This window comes from Cololabis saira, chromosome 4 (genome assembly GCF_033807715.1).
Source record: "Cololabis saira isolate AMF1-May2022 chromosome 4, fColSai1.1, whole genome shotgun sequence".
In the NCBI taxonomy this organism is placed as follows: Eukaryota; Metazoa; Chordata; class Actinopteri; order Beloniformes; family Belonidae; genus Cololabis; species Cololabis saira.
In genome coordinates, this window is record NC_084590.1 from 23181343 (window position 1) to 23200770 (window position 19428).

General features: G+C 41.9%; 2 protein-coding genes across 2 annotated transcripts; both read left to right on the plus strand.

Annotated features, from left to right (window-relative positions):
• The first annotated feature begins 2168 nt into the window (after window positions 1-2168).
• rnf7 (ring finger protein 7) lies at window positions 2169-5198 on the plus strand. Its single transcript, XM_061720275.1, has 3 exons — window positions 2169-2393; window positions 2602-2649; window positions 4777-5198. The coding sequence occupies exons 1-3, from the start codon at window positions 2228-2230 to the stop codon at window positions 4893-4895; spliced, it is 333 nt and encodes a 110-aa protein (XP_061576259.1). The 5' UTR covers window positions 2169-2227; the 3' UTR covers window positions 4896-5198.
• A 1309-nt stretch (window positions 5199-6507) lies between these two features.
• grk7b (G protein-coupled receptor kinase 7b) lies at window positions 6508-12592 on the plus strand. Its single transcript, XM_061720276.1, has 4 exons — window positions 6508-7201; window positions 7393-7830; window positions 9113-9384; window positions 11522-12592. Exons 1-4 carry the CDS (start codon window positions 6590-6592, stop codon window positions 11850-11852), a joined length of 1653 nt encoding a protein of 550 aa, XP_061576260.1. The 5' UTR covers window positions 6508-6589; the 3' UTR covers window positions 11853-12592.
• The last annotated feature ends 6836 nt before the right edge of the window (window positions 12593-19428 follow it).

Genomic DNA, 19428 nt, shown 5'->3' on the forward strand with positions numbered 1-19428 from the left:
CATATGATCGATACTGCATATTCTGCTTCCCTGAGGTTCATTACAAATTGTAAACCATTGACACATCACTGTGAGTTATACTCTCGGGTTGGATGGTCTTCTCTGGCCACCCGAAGGCTCAGTCATTGGTATACTTTTATATATAAGGCAATGCTTGGTCTCCTGCCTTCTTACATCTGCTCTTTGATTGTACAGAGAAGTCCTGGTTCTTACTTGCTACGTTCACAAGACTACCTGTTGCTTTCTGTTCCTTTTGCCTGTACTGAACTGGGTAAAAGAGCCTTTGTTTATTCTGCTCCTTCAGCCTGGAACACATTACAAAATGACTGGAGGCTAACAGGGTTAATTTCTTTGAGTACCTTTAAATCTAAATTGAAAATACTTGAGGCCGACTCCATTACATGTACATGTTTTTTGTGATTTGCTTGCTTTTTTAATTTAATTTTAATTGTATTTTATCTGTTGGTGTTGTATCTGTCATTTGTAACTCTGTGTAACTATGTGTTGTAATTGTTGCTGCCTATCTTGGCCAGGTCTCCCTTGGAAAAGAGGTTTTTTAACTCAATGGGATCTTCCTGGTTAAATAAAGGTTAAATAGAAAAATAAAAAATACAGTGAACAGTTTTAAGATAGTATATGGGGGGGGCATTTCATTTGTACTTCTGACCTAAACATATTGAAATGAAATGAATTTGAACTAGTTTAAAGTGAAAATGGTGAACTATGAACGTGAAATATTCATTTTTAAACTATGTGAACTGAACTTAGAACTAGTTCATGAGAAGTATGAACTTGCACAACCCTAGTGTAGGGGCGCCACTAGGCCCTTTTTGGGGGGGCTTGAGCCCCCCCAAAAGAAGTCTCAGCCCCCCCCAAAAAATAGAGACACATTGATTTTCTTTCTTTCTTTCTTTCTTTCTTTCTTTCTTTCTTTCTTTCTTTCTTTCTTTCTTTCTTTCTTTCTTTCTTTCTTTCTTTCTTTCTTTCTTTCTTTCTTTCTTTCTTTCTTTCTTTCTTTCTTTCTTTCTTTCTTTCTTTCTTTCCCTATTTTGAAGCCTACCAACTTCTAACCAGTCAGATTTGTAGAAAATGTGTATGATTGATTGCTATATAAGCGGATTCACACACAAGAGTTTGAGTGAATCCAAAAAGAGACAATTTTCATGAATGTGTGATGAAATGGCCTTAAGTAGACTAACTAAATAATACAATGTGATTTTCAAATTTTCGTTTCCAAGACAATTAAGTCTTCAGTGAATTTGATTTGATTTGATTTAATTTTACTTTTCTTTTGCCTACAAAGCAAAATGTTACTTTACTTGAGTCTCCCCTGAAGGGATTTTGGTATTATTTATGCAAGCAAGATTCTACCATAACCTGTACGCAGAATATATATAGGGAAACAATTATTTTTTCATCGCTGTGAAACCACAGAACAGTAAAGAAGATATTGATGTGTATAGGTCTTCATAGATCTAGTCTCTTCATTTTGACCTCAAAGTGCACCAGATTGATCCATTTTTACTTAAAATCTACAAATTTTTCTTCCGGGGGGGGCATGACCCAGGACCCCCCTAGGGGTTCTGTGGTCCATGAACTTTGGGGAGGCTGAGCCCCCCCAAAGCTCTGATGCTAAAATCGCCCCTGCCCTAGTGTATCTTCTATTGCTCGCTGATGAGTCACCTCGGTCGCCTACACTGGACAACAGCTCCCTCTTCCGTCGCCATGGGAACAGGACGCCTGCTCCGGTGTTCTGCCAAACCTTGCTCCCTGCCGAGAAATGCTACTTTGTGGTTCTGCGCGTGCGCATATTCGATTTTCAAAGTTTGCATCATTTCTTGCACGATGTAAAATGGATAATATGGGATGTTGAGTATTTGATCCTTCAAAATACACTACCCATGACATGAATTGCATTACACTTTGTGAATATTATACGATAAAGAGAAAAAGAAAACAATTCTATCACTTTATTTGATATTCATTCAGTCATTCGCCTTTATTTAACCAGGCAGGTCATTAAGAACACATTTTTATTTACAATAAAGGCCTGGCAAGAGACAAGGAACACTTGGGGGAAAAGGAAGTGGGCTAGGGAGTAAAACACAGTAAAATTGTAGCTCTACAAAGGTGTAAAACCATTAGGTGGCATTTTTTGGCAAGGCAGCAGAAATGGTCAGAACACCGGCCATCTTGTTGAGCTAACTGGCAGGTTTGTGCTGCAGAGATGGACGACGGTGACGAGCCGGCTCTAGTCCTCTCGCACAACTCTTCCTCGGGCTCCAAGTCGGGTGGGGACAAGATGTTTTCCCTCAAGAAGTGGAACGCGGTGGCGATGTGGAGCTGGGACGTTGAGTGCGACACTTGTGCCATTTGTCGGGTCCAAGTCATGGGTGAGCAGCAGAGAGCAGCTAACCAGCTAACGGCTAACGGGGCTGAAGGCTGATTTATGCTTCCGCGTTACATCGACGCAGAGCCTACGGCGTAAGGTACGCGGCGACGCGTACCTTACGCCGTAGGCTCTGCGTCGATGTAACGCGGACCATAATTCAGGCTTGAGTGGTGCTCATATATAATGTGTTTTCTTGAATTCTCCTGCAGATGCATGTCTCCGTTGCCAGGCGGAAAACAAACAAGAGGATTGTGTCGGTAAGACAAACATTTTCAGCTGCACGACATCTCTGCAGGTTGAGAAACAGGGCTGAGCTTCATGCCAGCTAATCACACCGATGCATTTCCATGTAATCAGTAAAAGGAAACGATGGATACAAGTAAGAAAGGTTGATTAAAATGTAGTGTATGTTGGGCTTACAGCTATTTTCTGAGAAGAGATTGAAAACAAGTTAAAGAACTAGAATTAGTCTTAAAATATCACTAAATCCCTGGTTGAATGTTATTTTGCATTACGATAATAACCATTTGCATAAACCATGTCACCAGCCCTTTTCAAAATTAATATTCATTCATATTAAAATATCCATTTGATTTAGGTTCATGGGATATTTCATTACTTTTAGGGAGGTGTTGTCTAAGCCAGTGGTCCTCATGACCCCTGTCCTGCATGTTTTAGATGTTTCCCTGCTTCAGCACACCCTGATATAAAGGACTGTGTCATTATCAGACTTGTGCAGACCTTGATGACGACCATTAATTGGATTCAGGTGTGATGATGCAGGGAACCATCTAAACCAGTGGTCCTCAACCTTTTTTCAGTGATGTACCCCCTGTGAAATACTTTTTCAGCCAAGTACCCCCTAACCAGAGCAAAGCACTTTTGGTTGTAAAAAAAATACCTAAAACAGAGCACTGTGCCATCAGTAACTGATTTATTAAACATAAAATATTGCTGCTACGCTTCAACCACGACTCCATCGTTGGTCCAAGTGATTGACAGGTGAAGCCAGGTGATTGACAGGTTAGGTGGAACCATCCTGGTGTGGGGGATACTCTGGGGTTTTAGGATAATAAGTTGAATAGCCTACTCCTGAAGATAAAATTAATTTTTTGAATTTAGACTTATATTTTCCTCAATTATTTATGAAATATTTGTTTTTAAAGGATTTTTGCATGGATGCTACTTTTTAAATATATGTATATTTTAAAATCTCACGTACCCCCTGTAGTGCCTTCACGTACCCCCGGGGGAACGCGTACCCCCATTTGAGAACCACTGCTCTAAACTACGCAGGACAGGGGTCCCGAGGACCAGGGTTGAAGACCACTGGTCTAAGCTGTAATGGTCTTGCGTACTTGTTATTAACAAAATCCTGTCAAAGTAACTTCAGACGTCCATCCCAGTGTGGCAACTGCACATCATTTTATGGCACTATGTTAAGCATCATTGATGAAACCACCTCACGAGCTTCAGTGGACCTCTTAATACAGGAGAAAACAAGTGGGTGCCAAGTAAGAGACTAAAGTAAATATTGGACGGTGTTGTGAAAACAACTTGACCTCCTTGCCTATAGGAGTTGGACCCAAAGAGTTAAAAATTGCAACATTTCTTTGTGCTATTTACACAACCGTTATGTCACTTTTTCTAAAGCAAGATGAACCAGTCATACAGCTCATATGCTCCACAGAAAAAAAGCTACACAGTGTTTACACTGTTCTCACAGTTGAGGATGAACTGGTCTACCAATTGTCTCCCTATTATTTCTTCTTATTCAGACCTTGACCTCAACTCTGAAAGCTGTTGGAGTTCAGATATAATTGCATCTGTATTTGTATAGTCATTGGTTGTACGATGGTAAGCAATTAAGTAAAGTGTATTTATAAGGCACTTTTAATGGATTAGAAATTGCTTTAAATTGAAATGACAGTGTGAGGAAAAAAATGAGTATGAAATAGATTATCCTATATAACAATCCTAGTAAAATACAATAAAACAAAATAAATGAAAATAGAGCACAAGACTGTTAGAATAATATAACAAAGATAACGGCACATAAAACAGCCCTCACTAGTTATAAGCTTGTCTGAAAAGAAAGTCTTCACTTACTCTAGTTCAGGTGACACCAGCCCTCTTGATTTAATTATGTCCCTGAATGTCACTAAGCCAGTTTTTCTAACTTTTTATAAGAGGAAGTTTAAATAATAAATACAAATATGCCTACCAGAGTAAAAGTTGGTTTGTTTACTAAATCTTTGATAAGTGCACTGACATAATGACGATAAATAAAAAGCTCTTTTTAAAATAGTTTTGTGTAAATGCCAGTTCACTATCTTCATATTTTCATTCAGTGTAATCATTTGTGCATCGTCTCTGTCTTCCAGTTGTTTGGGGAGAGTGCAACCACTCCTTCCACAACTGCTGCATGTCCCTTTGGGTGAAGCAGAACAATCGCTGTCCCCTCTGCCAACAAGACTGGGTGGTTCAGAGAATCGGAAAATAAGCAGCACATCCAGGCGGACTGAACCTTTATGCACCATGGGGTGGTGACGGACTTGTCAGTGATCCTGGCAGTGTGCTGAGCTGTCCTACTATTGCATGTTTCCAGTAGTCCCGGTATGAAGGAGGACAATGGACAAACCTAAAGCTGCACAGATTTGTTGCTGGAGAGATCAAGAGCCATGAAGAGACGGAGAAATTAATGTTGCAGTGTTTGATGACATGTTGGTTATTGTCTGTTGTGGTGTTTGGCACAAATGTGACTTTTATTTTGAAAATAAAGAATCTTGAATGGATGTAAATAAAATATGCTTGGTAAACAATTCTTTAATGAGGTTAAAATATTGGTGGTGGTGGGGGGGGGGTAATACAGGTGTGTAACTGAATCGTGGGAGTGCACATTGGGCAAGATTTCAAACAATCACTACTTGCCGACAGTTTAAAGTAATAACATGGTTCTGGAAAATCATTAAATTGACCAGTTTTATTTTCAAATTAGGATTTGTTGACTGCTGTTCTTTTAATTAAACATGTTACTCAGTGCAATTCAGTAACCAGAGGGCTGAAACGATCTAGTTTTGATGAGCAAATGAAAGCTGGACAGGTCACAGAATGAACCCACTCACATAAGGCCTTCATAAAATTGCCCATCACACAGTCCCGTTATCCACTGTGCTGCAAGTACTTGATTGTGTGTAGATTACGGTAAACATTTCTCCATTGTCAAGCTTTACTCGGGTATTTGCTCAGATTCATTAAAATTAAGTGATGGCTTAATTTCCTCTTAACTATTCTAACAAATGTTTTAGTGGGATTTCTGCCGTCTCATTCCAGCTTACTCAAAAAACCGAGTGTCTTATACAGGGAGTATTAGCTGAAATAGAATTAGCAGAGTAATCGACTAATGAACTGATGGATGCTTTAGTTCTCGCAACGTCTTTCTCCAGGCTTGTTTTCTGATTATAGATTAGAAATTATTTTACTTATTAAAAAAAAGCCAATAAAATCAGGATGAGTATGGAAGCCATAATTTAAAATATGATTTTGTTCAAAAGATTTTTATTTTTTTTTTATTGATCTTTTTAGAAAAAAAACATACAATGACAACACGGACACAAATAATCAAAAATACGAATTATGCATTATACATTTTCCCTTTTTTTTTTTTTTTTTTTTTTATAAACACACAGAACTAACAGAGTGTTCAAAAGATATTTTATCATTTAAATTTTTATTTAAGTGATGTGTGATACTTATTACTTAATACTCATATTATTGATGCAGTTATCTTGCAAAAAGCTGAGGCTGAAAGATTTAGCAAATGTTCATCATTTTCTCAATAAGGGATTAAGTGTGGATAATTAATTGAATACTGTGTAACCTCTTTATCTCATTGTTACGACCATAACTTTTTAAGGCCGGACTGATGACCTTATATCACAGTAGCTGTTCAGTTGCAGCACATAGCCACTTTGAATCTCCTAAGAATAGATCAGCCTAAAGCCTCTTAAGTTCAAACCACATAAGTTGCTTTCCCAGTGTGCTGGCTTCGCATAAACGTGCGAAGGCGCTTGGTTAGTAACAAATCCCTGCGGCTCAGTCAGGTGTGGTGCAAGAGATGGAGAACCTTCAGGATGCGGGTGCTGGAGGCGCTAACCTGTGCCTGGGACTTGCAAATGGGTGAACTCAAGTGTTCCTATGTCAGCGGTTACATCCAGCATGGATGACCTGTTGATACTGGACAACTTGGTGGCTAACACGGCCTACATGAAGGCTCAGCAGGGTGATCACAAGGAGTGGAGAGTATCCCTGACACTGCCCAGCCCAAAGAAGACCTTTCCTCCTCTTCCAGCAGTGGAGAAGACATACGAGTCGCTCTGTGAGCAGCAGCCTATTGGGAGGAAGCTGTTTCAGCAGTTTCTCCTCACCTCAAACCACCAGTGTGTGGCTGCTGCTGAGTTCCTGCAGGAGCTGGGTGAGTGGAGCTTTGCTGAGGATGGAGCCAAAGATGCGGCCAAAAGGAGGATACTTGCCAAGTTCTGTCGGCCTCAGTCTCCGACCTTCCTGTCCTACCTCACAGGACAAGACACGAAGATGTGCATGGCTTTATCAGACAGAAACCTTGACAATGCGGCGATGGACAAGATAAAAGAGGCAACAAGGAGCTTCTTGAAGGGCAAACCCTTTTTGGAGTATCTGAAAAGCCCCTTCTTTTACAGGTTTCAGCAGTGGAAGGAGTGTGAGAAGGAGAGGGTTACTGACAAATACTTCTATACCTTCAGGATTTTGGGAAGAGGGGGGTTTGGTGAGGTACGTACTAAAGATATCAGCATCTGAATAAGGATGTACAATTAAGATTACTTGATAGATTCAACTATTATTTGAAATCAGACTTTGTAAGTTTAAGAGGTTAACTATAAATCCAAAGTAAGCAGGTAAAAAACAACTTTAGACAACATTCAAGTGTCTAGTTTCTCCAGTGATGTTGCTTCTTCTGGCAGGTTTGTGCAGTACAGGTGAAATACACTGGCCACCTGTACGCTTGCAAGAAGCTGGATAAAAGACGTCTGAAAAAGAAAGGCGGTGAGAGAATGGCCCTTTTGGAGAAGCACATCCTGGAAAAGGTCAACAGTCGCTTCATTGTAAACCTGGCGTATGCATACGAAAGCAAAACCCACTTGTGTCTGGTCATGGACTTGATGTTTGGGGGAGACCTCAAGTTTCATATCTACGAGCTCGGGCAGAGGGGCATCTGCATGGAGCGCGTCGTTTATTACGGGGCCCAGATAATCGCTGGAATCCTGCACCTGCACGCAATGAACATTGTGTATCGTGACATGAAGCCTGAGAACGTGCTGCTGGACGGCAAAGGCCGGTGCAGAGTGTCAGACCTCGGATTGGCCGTGGAGCTCCCAAATGGCAAAATGATCTGCCAGAAGGTTAGTAATGAACATGCATGCCCCATGTTAGATATCTACACGACAAAGTCTCTAGTTTCTGCAGAAAAAGAAAATAACTTCTACTATCTTCCGTGGCATGCATTTATACGTGGCCTGTATTATATGCGGATCTAATTATCGCCTCATCTCTCTTTAATGCCACTACACAGTTCACTTGCTGCTGCAAGCAGCTTACCGGAAATAAAGATGATGGCTTCTCCAACAGTCAGCACAAAAAGCATGACCCTGCAGAACCCTAGTAAATCTCGTTAAAAAGGTCCCTGACCTTGTGCTTAGTTGGACGCAGGTCTGACCGAGCGATGCATGGCTGACTGATCAAAGCTTGTTCGCATTAGCTGACTAATCTTTACTAACACCAGATGTTTTTGACTGGTCACGAAGATGAGTCAAGAGATTCACTGCAGGCCTCGGCTCGGTAGCCTGGTAGCACGGGCTGTTGTCGAGTGTTCCCTTAAATCAAGATCATTGTACTAAAGACGGTGGAGATCGTTTGCTGTAGATCAAATGTCAAAGGATCACGGGAGACTGACCCAGGCACAACAGTCCAAACCTGTTACTCAGACCAAATAGCTGAATGTGAAGGTGGAAGTGAAGAACAGGGAGTTACAGGCAGGAAGAAGCTGCTATGCAAAGTCAAGGTAGATAACACAGAAACCAGATTGGTGGCCACAAAACCGCATACAACGACAAAACGGAAACTGTCAGGCACTGAATGAAGGGAAGGTAATCAGCTAAAAGTTCACGGAGCACAGGTCTGTAGTCATCAACACCTTACGCTATGGTTGAAAAACTTAAGACAGGAAATAGATGTATTCAGTAATCACAATGAACAGATGTTTCAAGTGTCAAATCAAAAAAATGTGACAAACCGCAGATGAGTTCAAGTAATTTATGTTAAAATTTGATCTCTAATTATGGAAATGATTTATTCTGTGGGTGTGTTGCAGATGTGATTACAGTTTTCCTCAACTTCTCCTTGTTTTTTTTTGTTTGGCTTAGGACCCGTTCTGATCAAACATAGATGGCTGTGATCCTCTTTCGTTTGTTTCTTCTGTTTATTTGGGCCTGCAAAGGCGAGGATATGCACTGATCCACAAGTAAAAAGAGATAAATCGTGGCTAACCACAGAACAGTTAAAATGGCATTCCTAAATGTTGCCTGTAACGTTTAATTTTCTGTGTTACCCTCTATGTTTGTGAGGTTGCCTTTTGCAAGTCAGTGTGCATTCATTCCTCTTCCCGCCATCCCCCGCGTGTCGTAGGCTGGTACTACCGGTTACATGGCCCCTGAGGTTCTCAAGCAGGAGTACTACCGCACCTCCGTGGACTGGTGGGCTCTGGGCTGCAGCATTTATGAGATGGTGGCTGCTCGTCTGCCTTTCAGAGACTTCAGGGAAAAGGTGCAGAATGGCGAGGTGACCCGTCGCACTCTGGAGGATGAATGCAAGTTTGAACACGAGCAGTTTGATGCTCCCACCAAAGATATTATCAGGCAGTTCCTCAAGAAGAAAGTTGCGCATCGCCTTGGGTGCCGGTAAGAAAAAAACAAGAACGCTGTCACTTGTATTTGAAAATATACTGTGATCCACTGATTGACATAGTAACTGTAGAGGAACTGGCCTTAATGGAGGCAAGAAATCCCTAAACGTTGTCAGGCCCCAGAGGTCCTTCTGAAAAACACAAAAGGTCAGTTTTTTCAGTCTCACCTGAAAACTAAGATGGCATAAAATACAGGTACTGTTATTCTTCTACAATTAACATTTTTTTCTTTTTATTGTCCTGTGGATTTTCACTACCCGAAGTTTTGTAAAAAAAAAAAAAAAAAAAGAAAGAAACAAAAATCACAGTTTGAACCGTTGACAACCTATTTATGTCTGTAGTTTGTGACTCTTGGACACAACTAACTCTCCAGACGTCATACCAGAGAAATAATGAATAATTAAAAAGTCTCTGGTTCTGATCTTACTGACACGTTATTTATTTTTAAGACCTACAGCTTCATTTAAAAAAACAATCAACAACAACAAAAAAAAATACTGACTAAAACCTATTATTTTTTAGCCTCTGAAGGAACTACAAACGTGACATTAAAATGAAATACATTTAAGAGATGACATCTTTTACCTTTATTGTAAATGGGTGACTTCGCCCACATTGTTACCAGTATTTAGAAAAAGGAAAAAAGAGATTGTTTGTTTGCAGCACGAGCATAACTCTTATTTTAAGATGCAGCGCTCACGTATGCAAAAGCTGAAGATGATGGAAACTATGCTGGAACCTACAATGGCTCACTCACTTTATTTATACAGTACCTATCAAACACAAGTGCAACTCAAAGTACTTTGCAGAACAAAAGGAATCCTAAAACAGCAACATTTCAGATCTGCTCAACACAGACTGCAACAGGAGATCCTTCCTGCACACAGTTGTATCTCTTCCAAGAAACTGAAACAGTGACAGTTGCTGCAGCATGCAGTATAATTTACCATTTGGGAATAGTAAAATGTTACTGGCCTGAACGGAGTCTGCTCAGCAGTCTGTGGTTGTTGTCTGATTCCCCTCTTTGTGATGACGTCGGTCAAGAGGAGCCAGATCTGGTCTGGTCTTCAAGAAGCTGGAACATGGACTCTGTAGAAAATTGTCCTGAATAAAGCTCCCCCCCAAAAAAAAACTCATCACGCATCAATGTTTTAATACATATATGACATGGTAAATGGACAACTTTGATGAAATTCTCCCAATCAAACTTACCATTATATATATTTATATATATATATATATATATATATATATATATATATATATATCTTTTCTATTTTTTCACCCAGTGCTCCTACCTAAGTGTCAGTCCCAGGCATTGCTCTCCCTCTGTCAAACCTGGGAGGGCTTTGCATTGAGCTCAAGTCTCCTCCTTTACTTGAGGAGTGAGGCTTTTCACCAGACAAAGGAACACGGTGATAGCATGCAACCTCCCCACAGAAAGACCCGTTCACCCCACCCAGGGTGTGGGTGCTGAAGTCATGGGGGAAGTAAACACACCCTCGACACCCACAGCGGCGAGAATGGAACCTTCTAGCTGTGAGGCGGCTGCACTACCAGCTGCGCTACCGTGCCCCCAATAATTATTTCTAATGCAGCTATAAAAGGTCACATGCATCCATCAGTGGTTTCCACTTTTGTCCTTTATACTCTGACAGCGTACGTTTTCACATCATTGTATCTTTTACAGCCCATCTCTGCTTTGAAACAGTTTGGTGAATCTTCCTGTCACCAGTCACCAGTTAACGTCTGACTGTTATTATTCAGAGATTTTCTAAATATTTTCTTTGCTTCACCACTTTTTTTTTTAGTGGCATAAAACTTTATATTTGTTCTTTTTTTTAAGTGAGTGAATGAAATCCTTTTCTTTCTACTTTTTGTTGTAAAATAAAGGTTAAAACAATTTAAGATTTAAGTTTTTCATGCATTTTGGAAAATTGACCGACTTTTCAGGACACAAGTTTAGTACAAAATGTATAGCTTTGATCATTCGTCACGTCACGTGAGCGTAGCCCTTTACAAACACATAGGAAAAGTCAAACATTGCCGCTTGGCAGTTTTAGAGCCTTTATTGTAAAGTGTTACTGTTAACTGATCTTGATATTTAACGCATGTGTCTGTTTATTCAACAGTAGTGGTGATGACCCCCGAACCCATGTCTTTTTCAAGAATATCAACTTCCACCGCCTGGAGGCGGGACTGGTGGAGCCCCCCTGGGTGCCAAAGCCCGACGTGGTTTATGCCAAAGACACTGATGAGTTACGGGACATCTCTGAGGTCAATGATGTCAAACTCGATGCCACGGACGACAGGTTCTTCAAGGCGTTCAGCACAGGTGCAGTCTCCACCCGCTGGCAGAAGGAAATGATTGACAGCGGCGTGTTTGATGAGCTGAACAACTCCGAACTGAACGGACACGTCCCCAAGACTCCCTGGAATTCCAGGACATGTGTCATTCTTTAAGCAACATCTCAGCAGACAATAAGACACAAGCGAGTGGAGCTGGGAGGTTGAATACTTGAAAGGTTGTCAAATCTAACTATTAATGAAGTGCCTTAGTTGAGATGCTGAACTTAGCTGCTCCGAAACGGTTCAGTCCCATCGCCTTTGTCCTGAAACGTCTAAGTATCAAAGACCAGGTGACGCTGCAAGGCCTGCACGCCACGCTGAACACCCGTCCCAGCAGTGAAGGAAAACCGCAGCATTTACACGCGGATGGAAACTCAGGCAGTTGCTTTATCCTCTGCCCTCTCCTCCCGGTGAGACAGTGGGTCCCAGAGCATTCATAGTTTCCATTACATCAACCCGGCCATTTTGGCAGACAATTGTTTACATGTGTTTGTAAACAAATTGCATTATGGTTGCGTTATGGCCACTGACAAGCAGCAGTATTATTATCACGGTTATCCACTGATTCCTGTGGTGACTGATATGTCACCACAGGAATCAGTGGGTGAGGGTGCCGCCTCATGAAAGTGCACGGTCTCACGTTTTGATTGTTTTTGATTTGATGCCTGTGTGAAGCACAAGTTCACCACTAAGTGCCGCCAGATACCCACCAAGTGCACTCGACCTCCTGCGTGCTCCTCATCATCCCCATTATCCTGACAATGTTGTTCAGGTATTTACAAGCATTCAGTGCTTTTAATAGGCGTTGCAGGAAGACACAAACTGTTTTTTCCCAGGAAAGATTTGAAAAAGAAATGCAATAAATAAATAAATAAATATACAATTTATATGTTCTTTTTTATGACCCCCCCCCCTCACACACACACACACACACACACACACACACACACACACACACACACACACAAACTCTCCTCTCGTAAAAGTCAACCGTTAAACAACAGTTGAATCTTAGTGTCAACTAACAATTTAAACTCTTGATCCAAATATTTATAACAATTTTCCAGTTTATCTATAATAAAAACTTTGTACTGTAAGTTCATGCTATTAACCAACACCATCAGCTGTTTATTTATGATGTTGGCAAAGAAGCAAAACTGTTATCACGCTGGTTTACTGATTCTTTAGTTTACCATCATCACGGGAGCGTCACAGAAAAACCACTCATGTTCACTTTAACAATGTAAAATTGGCCAGACGAGGAAGCTGGAGTGGTCCAGGCAGCCCCAGAACAGGATGTGCACAGAAAGTCCCAAGCAAATACTGGACCCAGCAACCTTCTTGCTGCAAGGAATCGGTCCCAACCCGGACTCCGCGCTGCTGCTGCATGTATTTCCCTACTAATATAAACTTTCCTCATGATTATATCTAAAAATGTGATTTGCTTAATTTTACATGCTAATGATTTCAACTAATTCAACTCATTTTAAACTAATGAGTCCCTGCTTGGCTTTTATTTTTCCATTTATGCATTACTTTTACTTTTCTACTCAGACCATTTCAGGTCCCTCATTCCTTCCCTGGTTGGGTATCCCTACGTTAAAGATGATGATGCACTTGTGTCGCTTCTTCTCAATAAACCTTGATCACAGTTTTTTTTTAAATACATTTATTTGTCCAGAGATTGATTGGATGGAGTCAGAGGAGGTCTGACATACAATCTTGAGGTCAGGCCAAACTCACATACAGGATGTTTCATGCCGTACTTTGCACATGACACCTCTGTAGGCTTCCAGGATGCTCAAGGCGACGCACCTTATTTTTAACCAAATAAAAATGGACTTAATGCATATCTGTTAACGTCCACTCTGTGAGTGCTCAGTGCACATAACAATTATGTTTTTTGTTACATATCTTTTCATTTTTAAGTTATGCATTGAGTGTGTAAGAAAGGCGAAAACTTAACATGTTTAAAGGAGCATGAGGCAAGAATAAGAAACAGTGAAGCCGGCATGGGAGAACGCGCATGCAGCGTCATTTGACGTCACATCCGCAGGACAGCGCGGGAAATTCGGGCCCAGAATTGCAGGATCAATCGCATTTTGCAGGACACAGCCTGTTCAAGGCAACGGAGAGATACGCTAGAGGGCTCATTCTGTTTGGTCTGGAACGCTTCATCTGACATTATTACTAGAAAACTTAAAACGTATACGCATTTTTTTCATAAATCCTGCCTCATGCTCCTTTAAAAGAAGCGGCCTGCTCACTCCTCAAGTAAGGAGGAGACTTGAGTTCAGTGCAGGGCCCTCCCGGGGTTGGTAGAAGGTGAGCAATGCCCAGGTCACTTAGGTAGGAGCACTGGGTGAAAAAATGGGAAAAAAACAGGGATAAAAAACTGAGCATCTCAGACAGAGCATTTCCATGATAAATCAATCTTTATTTGTATCAAACATTTCAACGGCATGTTGACTAAAGTGTGTCACAGCTTTAAAAGGCCAATACATAAAGACAATGAAGCACATTCAAATGGCTAAATTGCAAAGGATCTACACTAACAAATGAGTCTTCACGGTTGAAATAGGAAAGAAGATGCTGAGTCAGAAATAAAGACAAGTTCTCCCAGTCAAAGATTTCGTTATCGGAGATTCATAGCTTTTACGTGGACCTTTCTGTCCGGCTGACAACTTCCTAGAGAAGATCATTTTTGAAAATGTGCATAGAGGTTTTTTCTGACAAAAATGGAAATATGCAGATATATGATTACAAAATAATTAGTGAACTGATGGAGAGGAACCATACCTCTTGATTGGTCCCATTCACTCAGCTGTCCTCTTCTTCTTTCACTCCCCAAGCATCGTGGACTTGGCCTGGTACTCATGTAACCACTCGAGGTCATCTCCTCTCCGAAGCTGTTCTCCAGATAAGGCACCTATACTACTCACAATTCCAACATTGTGTCGGTATTTAACGCGCTGGAGCGCTTCCTGTAAGTAATGAGGTACACTTAAACGTGTGTTGTGCTAATTCCTGCGAAAGTGTGACCTTACACCGGCTGAGAGGCGGTTACATTCACGGTTGACAGTCCTGAGATTAGAGGAGAGTTCACATGGAAATCCAAGGCGCAACCTGATCATCATCAACTGTGAGGGCAGAGCGGGGAGTTGACGATGGACTATGTGATGACAAGACAAACTGGGCAGGGTTTCCAGGAGCATGTTTTTACCAGGCGAGTACAAGCTGCTGCCAGGGTTCAGCTTCCGCTGCCGTCCACCACGCGCAGAAGCTGCACGCATTTTCACACATTTACACTCACGCAAGTGTATACAGACTTCTGCATTGTCAGTTGCTTGTACACAAACTGACGCAACACTTTCATGTAGTTGGCGAAACACACACGCACACACAGCCAATCTCATTACCTCTGTAGGAGCATGGCATTTTAGAGATCAAAGCAGGACAGGATGTAATTTGGTATCTACGTTTGTTGCATGCCCATGCTCTGGATTCACATCAAAGGCTTGTGCCACACTTCAGTTCTGCCTTGGCATTCTCGGGATGGTATCACGCCGCTGATATTGCTGCTGCTTTCACCTCCTTTTGGCTCTGAGCGTGTGCATACATTTACGGGTTCATCTTGTCTGTGTGTTTCTAAAAGTATCAACGTTAAATTCACCCCGGTGTCGTTGCACCTGTGTGGGTGTGTAGGTGAGAAAACGATTAACGGCAGACACAAAGAGGCCATTGTCTGTTGAGGGAAAACTGAGATCCAGCCATGTGGAGAGAATACAGAGGAAGAGGGGCTTTTTTTTTTGCCTGCTGTCTCTCACTCCAGGCTCGACTGAATGCTTTATATTTTGGGTTTAAACTCTGTTTTTCAGTGGTTTTCCACAAAATCGATCCGCCAGTGGCAATTTCCATGCTATCTCATGTCACAAAACTAGAGAAAAATCAGAATGAAGTACCAGATCAGAACCTGGAGCTCGTGGTGCTCAGCCATCACAGGGTGACACCACCAGTGCTCAGGAAGTGTTTTGGTTCAGTTTTATAAGCCTCATTGCTCGAATTCTTAACATTTCCAAAAATAAGTGCAATCCTGCACGGTGGTCCAAGAGAAACAGAGCGTGTGTCTGCCTGTGTGTGATGTTCCTCGCCGCTGAGGCCCAATGGGCAGTTTTCATGGCAGTCAGACCTCAGACTCCCTCCACTGCCAGGAGCTGTACGACGTCATGGACAGAGTTTAGTCAGAGATGCACACTCAACAGCCCCACTATGACATTTTTATGTGCACCATGTTTGATCCCTTTCCTGGGAAGAAAAAAATCACCTGTCAATGTCATTAATCTCATGTTGGACCTCTTTTTTCTGCTTCTTATTTCGCAGCAGTAGAAAATGCTACCGTAGGGACCAAACTGTGGCAGAAATGTATTTTAGTTTTCCTGAACATCTTGAACCATGACGACAATTGATGATGACTGCTTTGCACAGTCCATAAACCAATCTGTCATCTGTGGCGGTGAAGGTGAACTCAACACTTTTTACAAACTTATAGCTTTATACTCATTTCATTGAGGAAACTGTTATATGTTTTCTTTTTTGAAGACAATGTCATGCATTTCTGTGTAGAGATGCCCAGAGATGATTTTAGCCATCTAACGTTTTAGCAGCCTATACATTAATTATTGATGTTACAAGCCATTAAACCTTTACGTCCAGCTGCTTCTAGCTGGGATCACACAAAAACCTCTTAAACTGTTATCCTATGTCTCAGCAGCTCCATCACCAGCACTCTGACTGCCACATCCCTCTGGTCACCTGTCACCAGGAATAAAACGCTCCCCTAAAAGAAGAAAATCCCACAGATGGAGCTTAAAGTTCAAAACGTTAAAGCATCCTGAAACCGGAGTTGGCCGAGTGCAAAGCTTTTTGCTGTTCCTCGCCCCTCCACCGCGGGCCGATTGAAGTTCAGCACATCAAACAAAGAGGAGCCGTGTAAAGATACAGAATACCGTATCAAGAAAACTCTTTACAACTCTTCACCCTGGCCAGTGAAGGAAAAACCCAGTTGTGGTTAATGGACTTTAGTGACAGTTCTCCATGCTGCTTCTGAGATCACAAATCGAACAGGTTTTGGCATCTGTGTTTGTCTAAATGGCTCCGGCTCTTCGTGCACGTGGGAGTGTGTGTGAGAGAGGGACAGAAGCGCTTAGAGACAGGTACGAAAGCAATCGCTTCTGCAGTGTTGGATGAGGGTGACACAAAAACAGAAATTTAAGCTGCGAGGGGGTATTGGTTTCTAAGAACGGATCCAGTTAGATTTAATTAGCTGCTCCTTATTGCATTCTTTGTTAGCAGTGTAATGTGACTGACAGTTGGTGCAGGAAGCAGCCCAGACTCAATCCAAGTCCATCTATGCCTAGTGTGTGTGTGTGTTCCCATGCTGTCGCTACCTCTCAGTCTGTCAGTATCACTGAGTCTGGTGTGTGTGTGTGTGTGTGTGTGTGTGTGTGTGTGTGTGTGTGTGTGTGTGTGTGTGTGTGTGTGTGTGTGTCACATCATCCCCTGACATCTGGGATGTGATAATACTCCTACTGGATGCAATTCTGAATGTGTAATAAAAGAAATGTGGAAAATTACAAGTATTCACACACACACACACACACACACACACACACACACACACACACACACACACACACACACACACACACACACACACACACACACACACACATTACTGTGTGTAGTTTCTTCACAGGTCCTTCAGGAAGCAAAAAGCACACATGTTCATATTCATATGCACCTTATCTCCTGCAGCCAAAGTTTGTGTACCGTACTTCTGTGTACTGACACTTTGTGGTTTTGCCTCAACTTTGTAATGAATGAAGTTTCCTAATTTCTCCCTTTTTTTTCTTGCTTAAAAAGAAAAATACTCGGACTAGGATGTACTTTGTCATTGAATAACTAAGAATCATCAAATAACTATTCGTATCCAGTTTTCTTCTTCTACACATTCAGAACTGCATCCACGACCTGTCTTTGTTGTCCTCGGGAGTGTGTGGCTTCTGCAACATAAGTAATGTTAGAGAAGATCATATATTTTTATCCCGATTTTCTTCCCCATCATATCACCCAGTGCTCCTACCTGAGTAACAGTCCTGGGCATTGCCATCCTCTACCAACCCCGGGAGGGCCCCGCACTGAGCTCAGGTCTCCTTCTTAGTTTGCATGTTCTCCCCGTGTTCCCTTGGGTAGCTAACGTGAGCTACCCTCACAAAAACATGCAACAGTCCTGGGCTACACATGCCCCCTCTGGCCAGCCGGGGACAGATGGGGTGGGGAGGATCTGGCTGGAATAACGTGATCCTTCCACGCGCTACGTCCGGCCAGAGAAACCCCACCCTGTCTGGTTGCTCACCTTCCTCCTGTCTCCTCCTACGGATTCACTCCAGTTTCTACTGTTTGAGTCTGAATGAAAAAGAAAAGCAGATATGGAGAGCGCAAATCAACATGACTCCATCACTTAGTTACTTCTTGTTATCAAAGCATCCCCTTAGGACCTGTGAGGAAGCCAGAACTTGAGCATCGTTCTCCATGCTGATATTGTTTCAGTTGAATGTGGTGTCACTGATCTTTTGTACAGTATATGTCACTTGTTTCATTTAATACCGTGCAAAAATGTAATTCAGATTTGTGTTGGTGCCATGGCTGACAACTCGTCTAATTGTGGAGTGAAAATCAGATATTTTTGACAGCCGTAATGTGAAGTTTTTAATTGCATCAGCAGCACAAAGGAAGGCATGAGTTTTCCCAGAGAGTAAATGGGAGTCAGACGTAGTCTGACTGTGATTACCTGCCGCTGCTGGGCCAGAGGGTGTCACTGTTGAGGGTCAAAGCTCTCCCAGAAATCCTGCTCCCTCGTGATATTTACTCCAGACCACACGCAAACAACCGTGTGAGGGTTTTCTCTCTTGAGTGCAGGGAGTTTTGCTCATTTCATTTGCTCCCCTGCAGACTTAAAAGGGGTTAATTCATTAGAAGGAAAAAAATGTGGAAAAACTGTGGCACTGAAAGGAGAATGGGTCCTTTGTACAATAAAATCCTGAAATGCTAGATAAAACAAAAGATTGTAGGACAATTAACCTTAAGTTCCTGTGGACTCAAAAATATATCTTTGTAGCCCCCAGATGTGGAAAAGACTCTCTTTCTGGACACTACGGCCCCAGAGGAAACAGTTTTTGTTTAAACTAAGAAGCTAATTTTAGGAACTGTACTTTAGACTCTTGTTTGCTTCAGGCGATCTCTCACTGTTAAAAATCACATTCAGCTCAGGTTCACCAGTAGCTTGTGCCCGCCTCTAATCTAAAAACTCCTCTCTGTAACCTTACCTCTTGTATTTTTATTTAGTGAATGACGTTTTATATCTATTCAAGGTGGATTAAAGCTCTGGCTTTATTCTGGGATGATCAAGAGGTTGTGGTCTGTGGTCTCCAACACACAAGCGCACACGGACGTATAAATATGCCAGCATAAATACATGCACACATTTCAACCAGATGTTCTGAATGTGGTCTCCACATTTGTTTATCTGTGAATGGCTAGTTAAATCTCCATGGTCTGCACAACAGAGCTCTGCTGGACTTTCCACTGGACCGCTCCAGTTAGCGCTGAATGAGCCCTAAAATGGTATAAA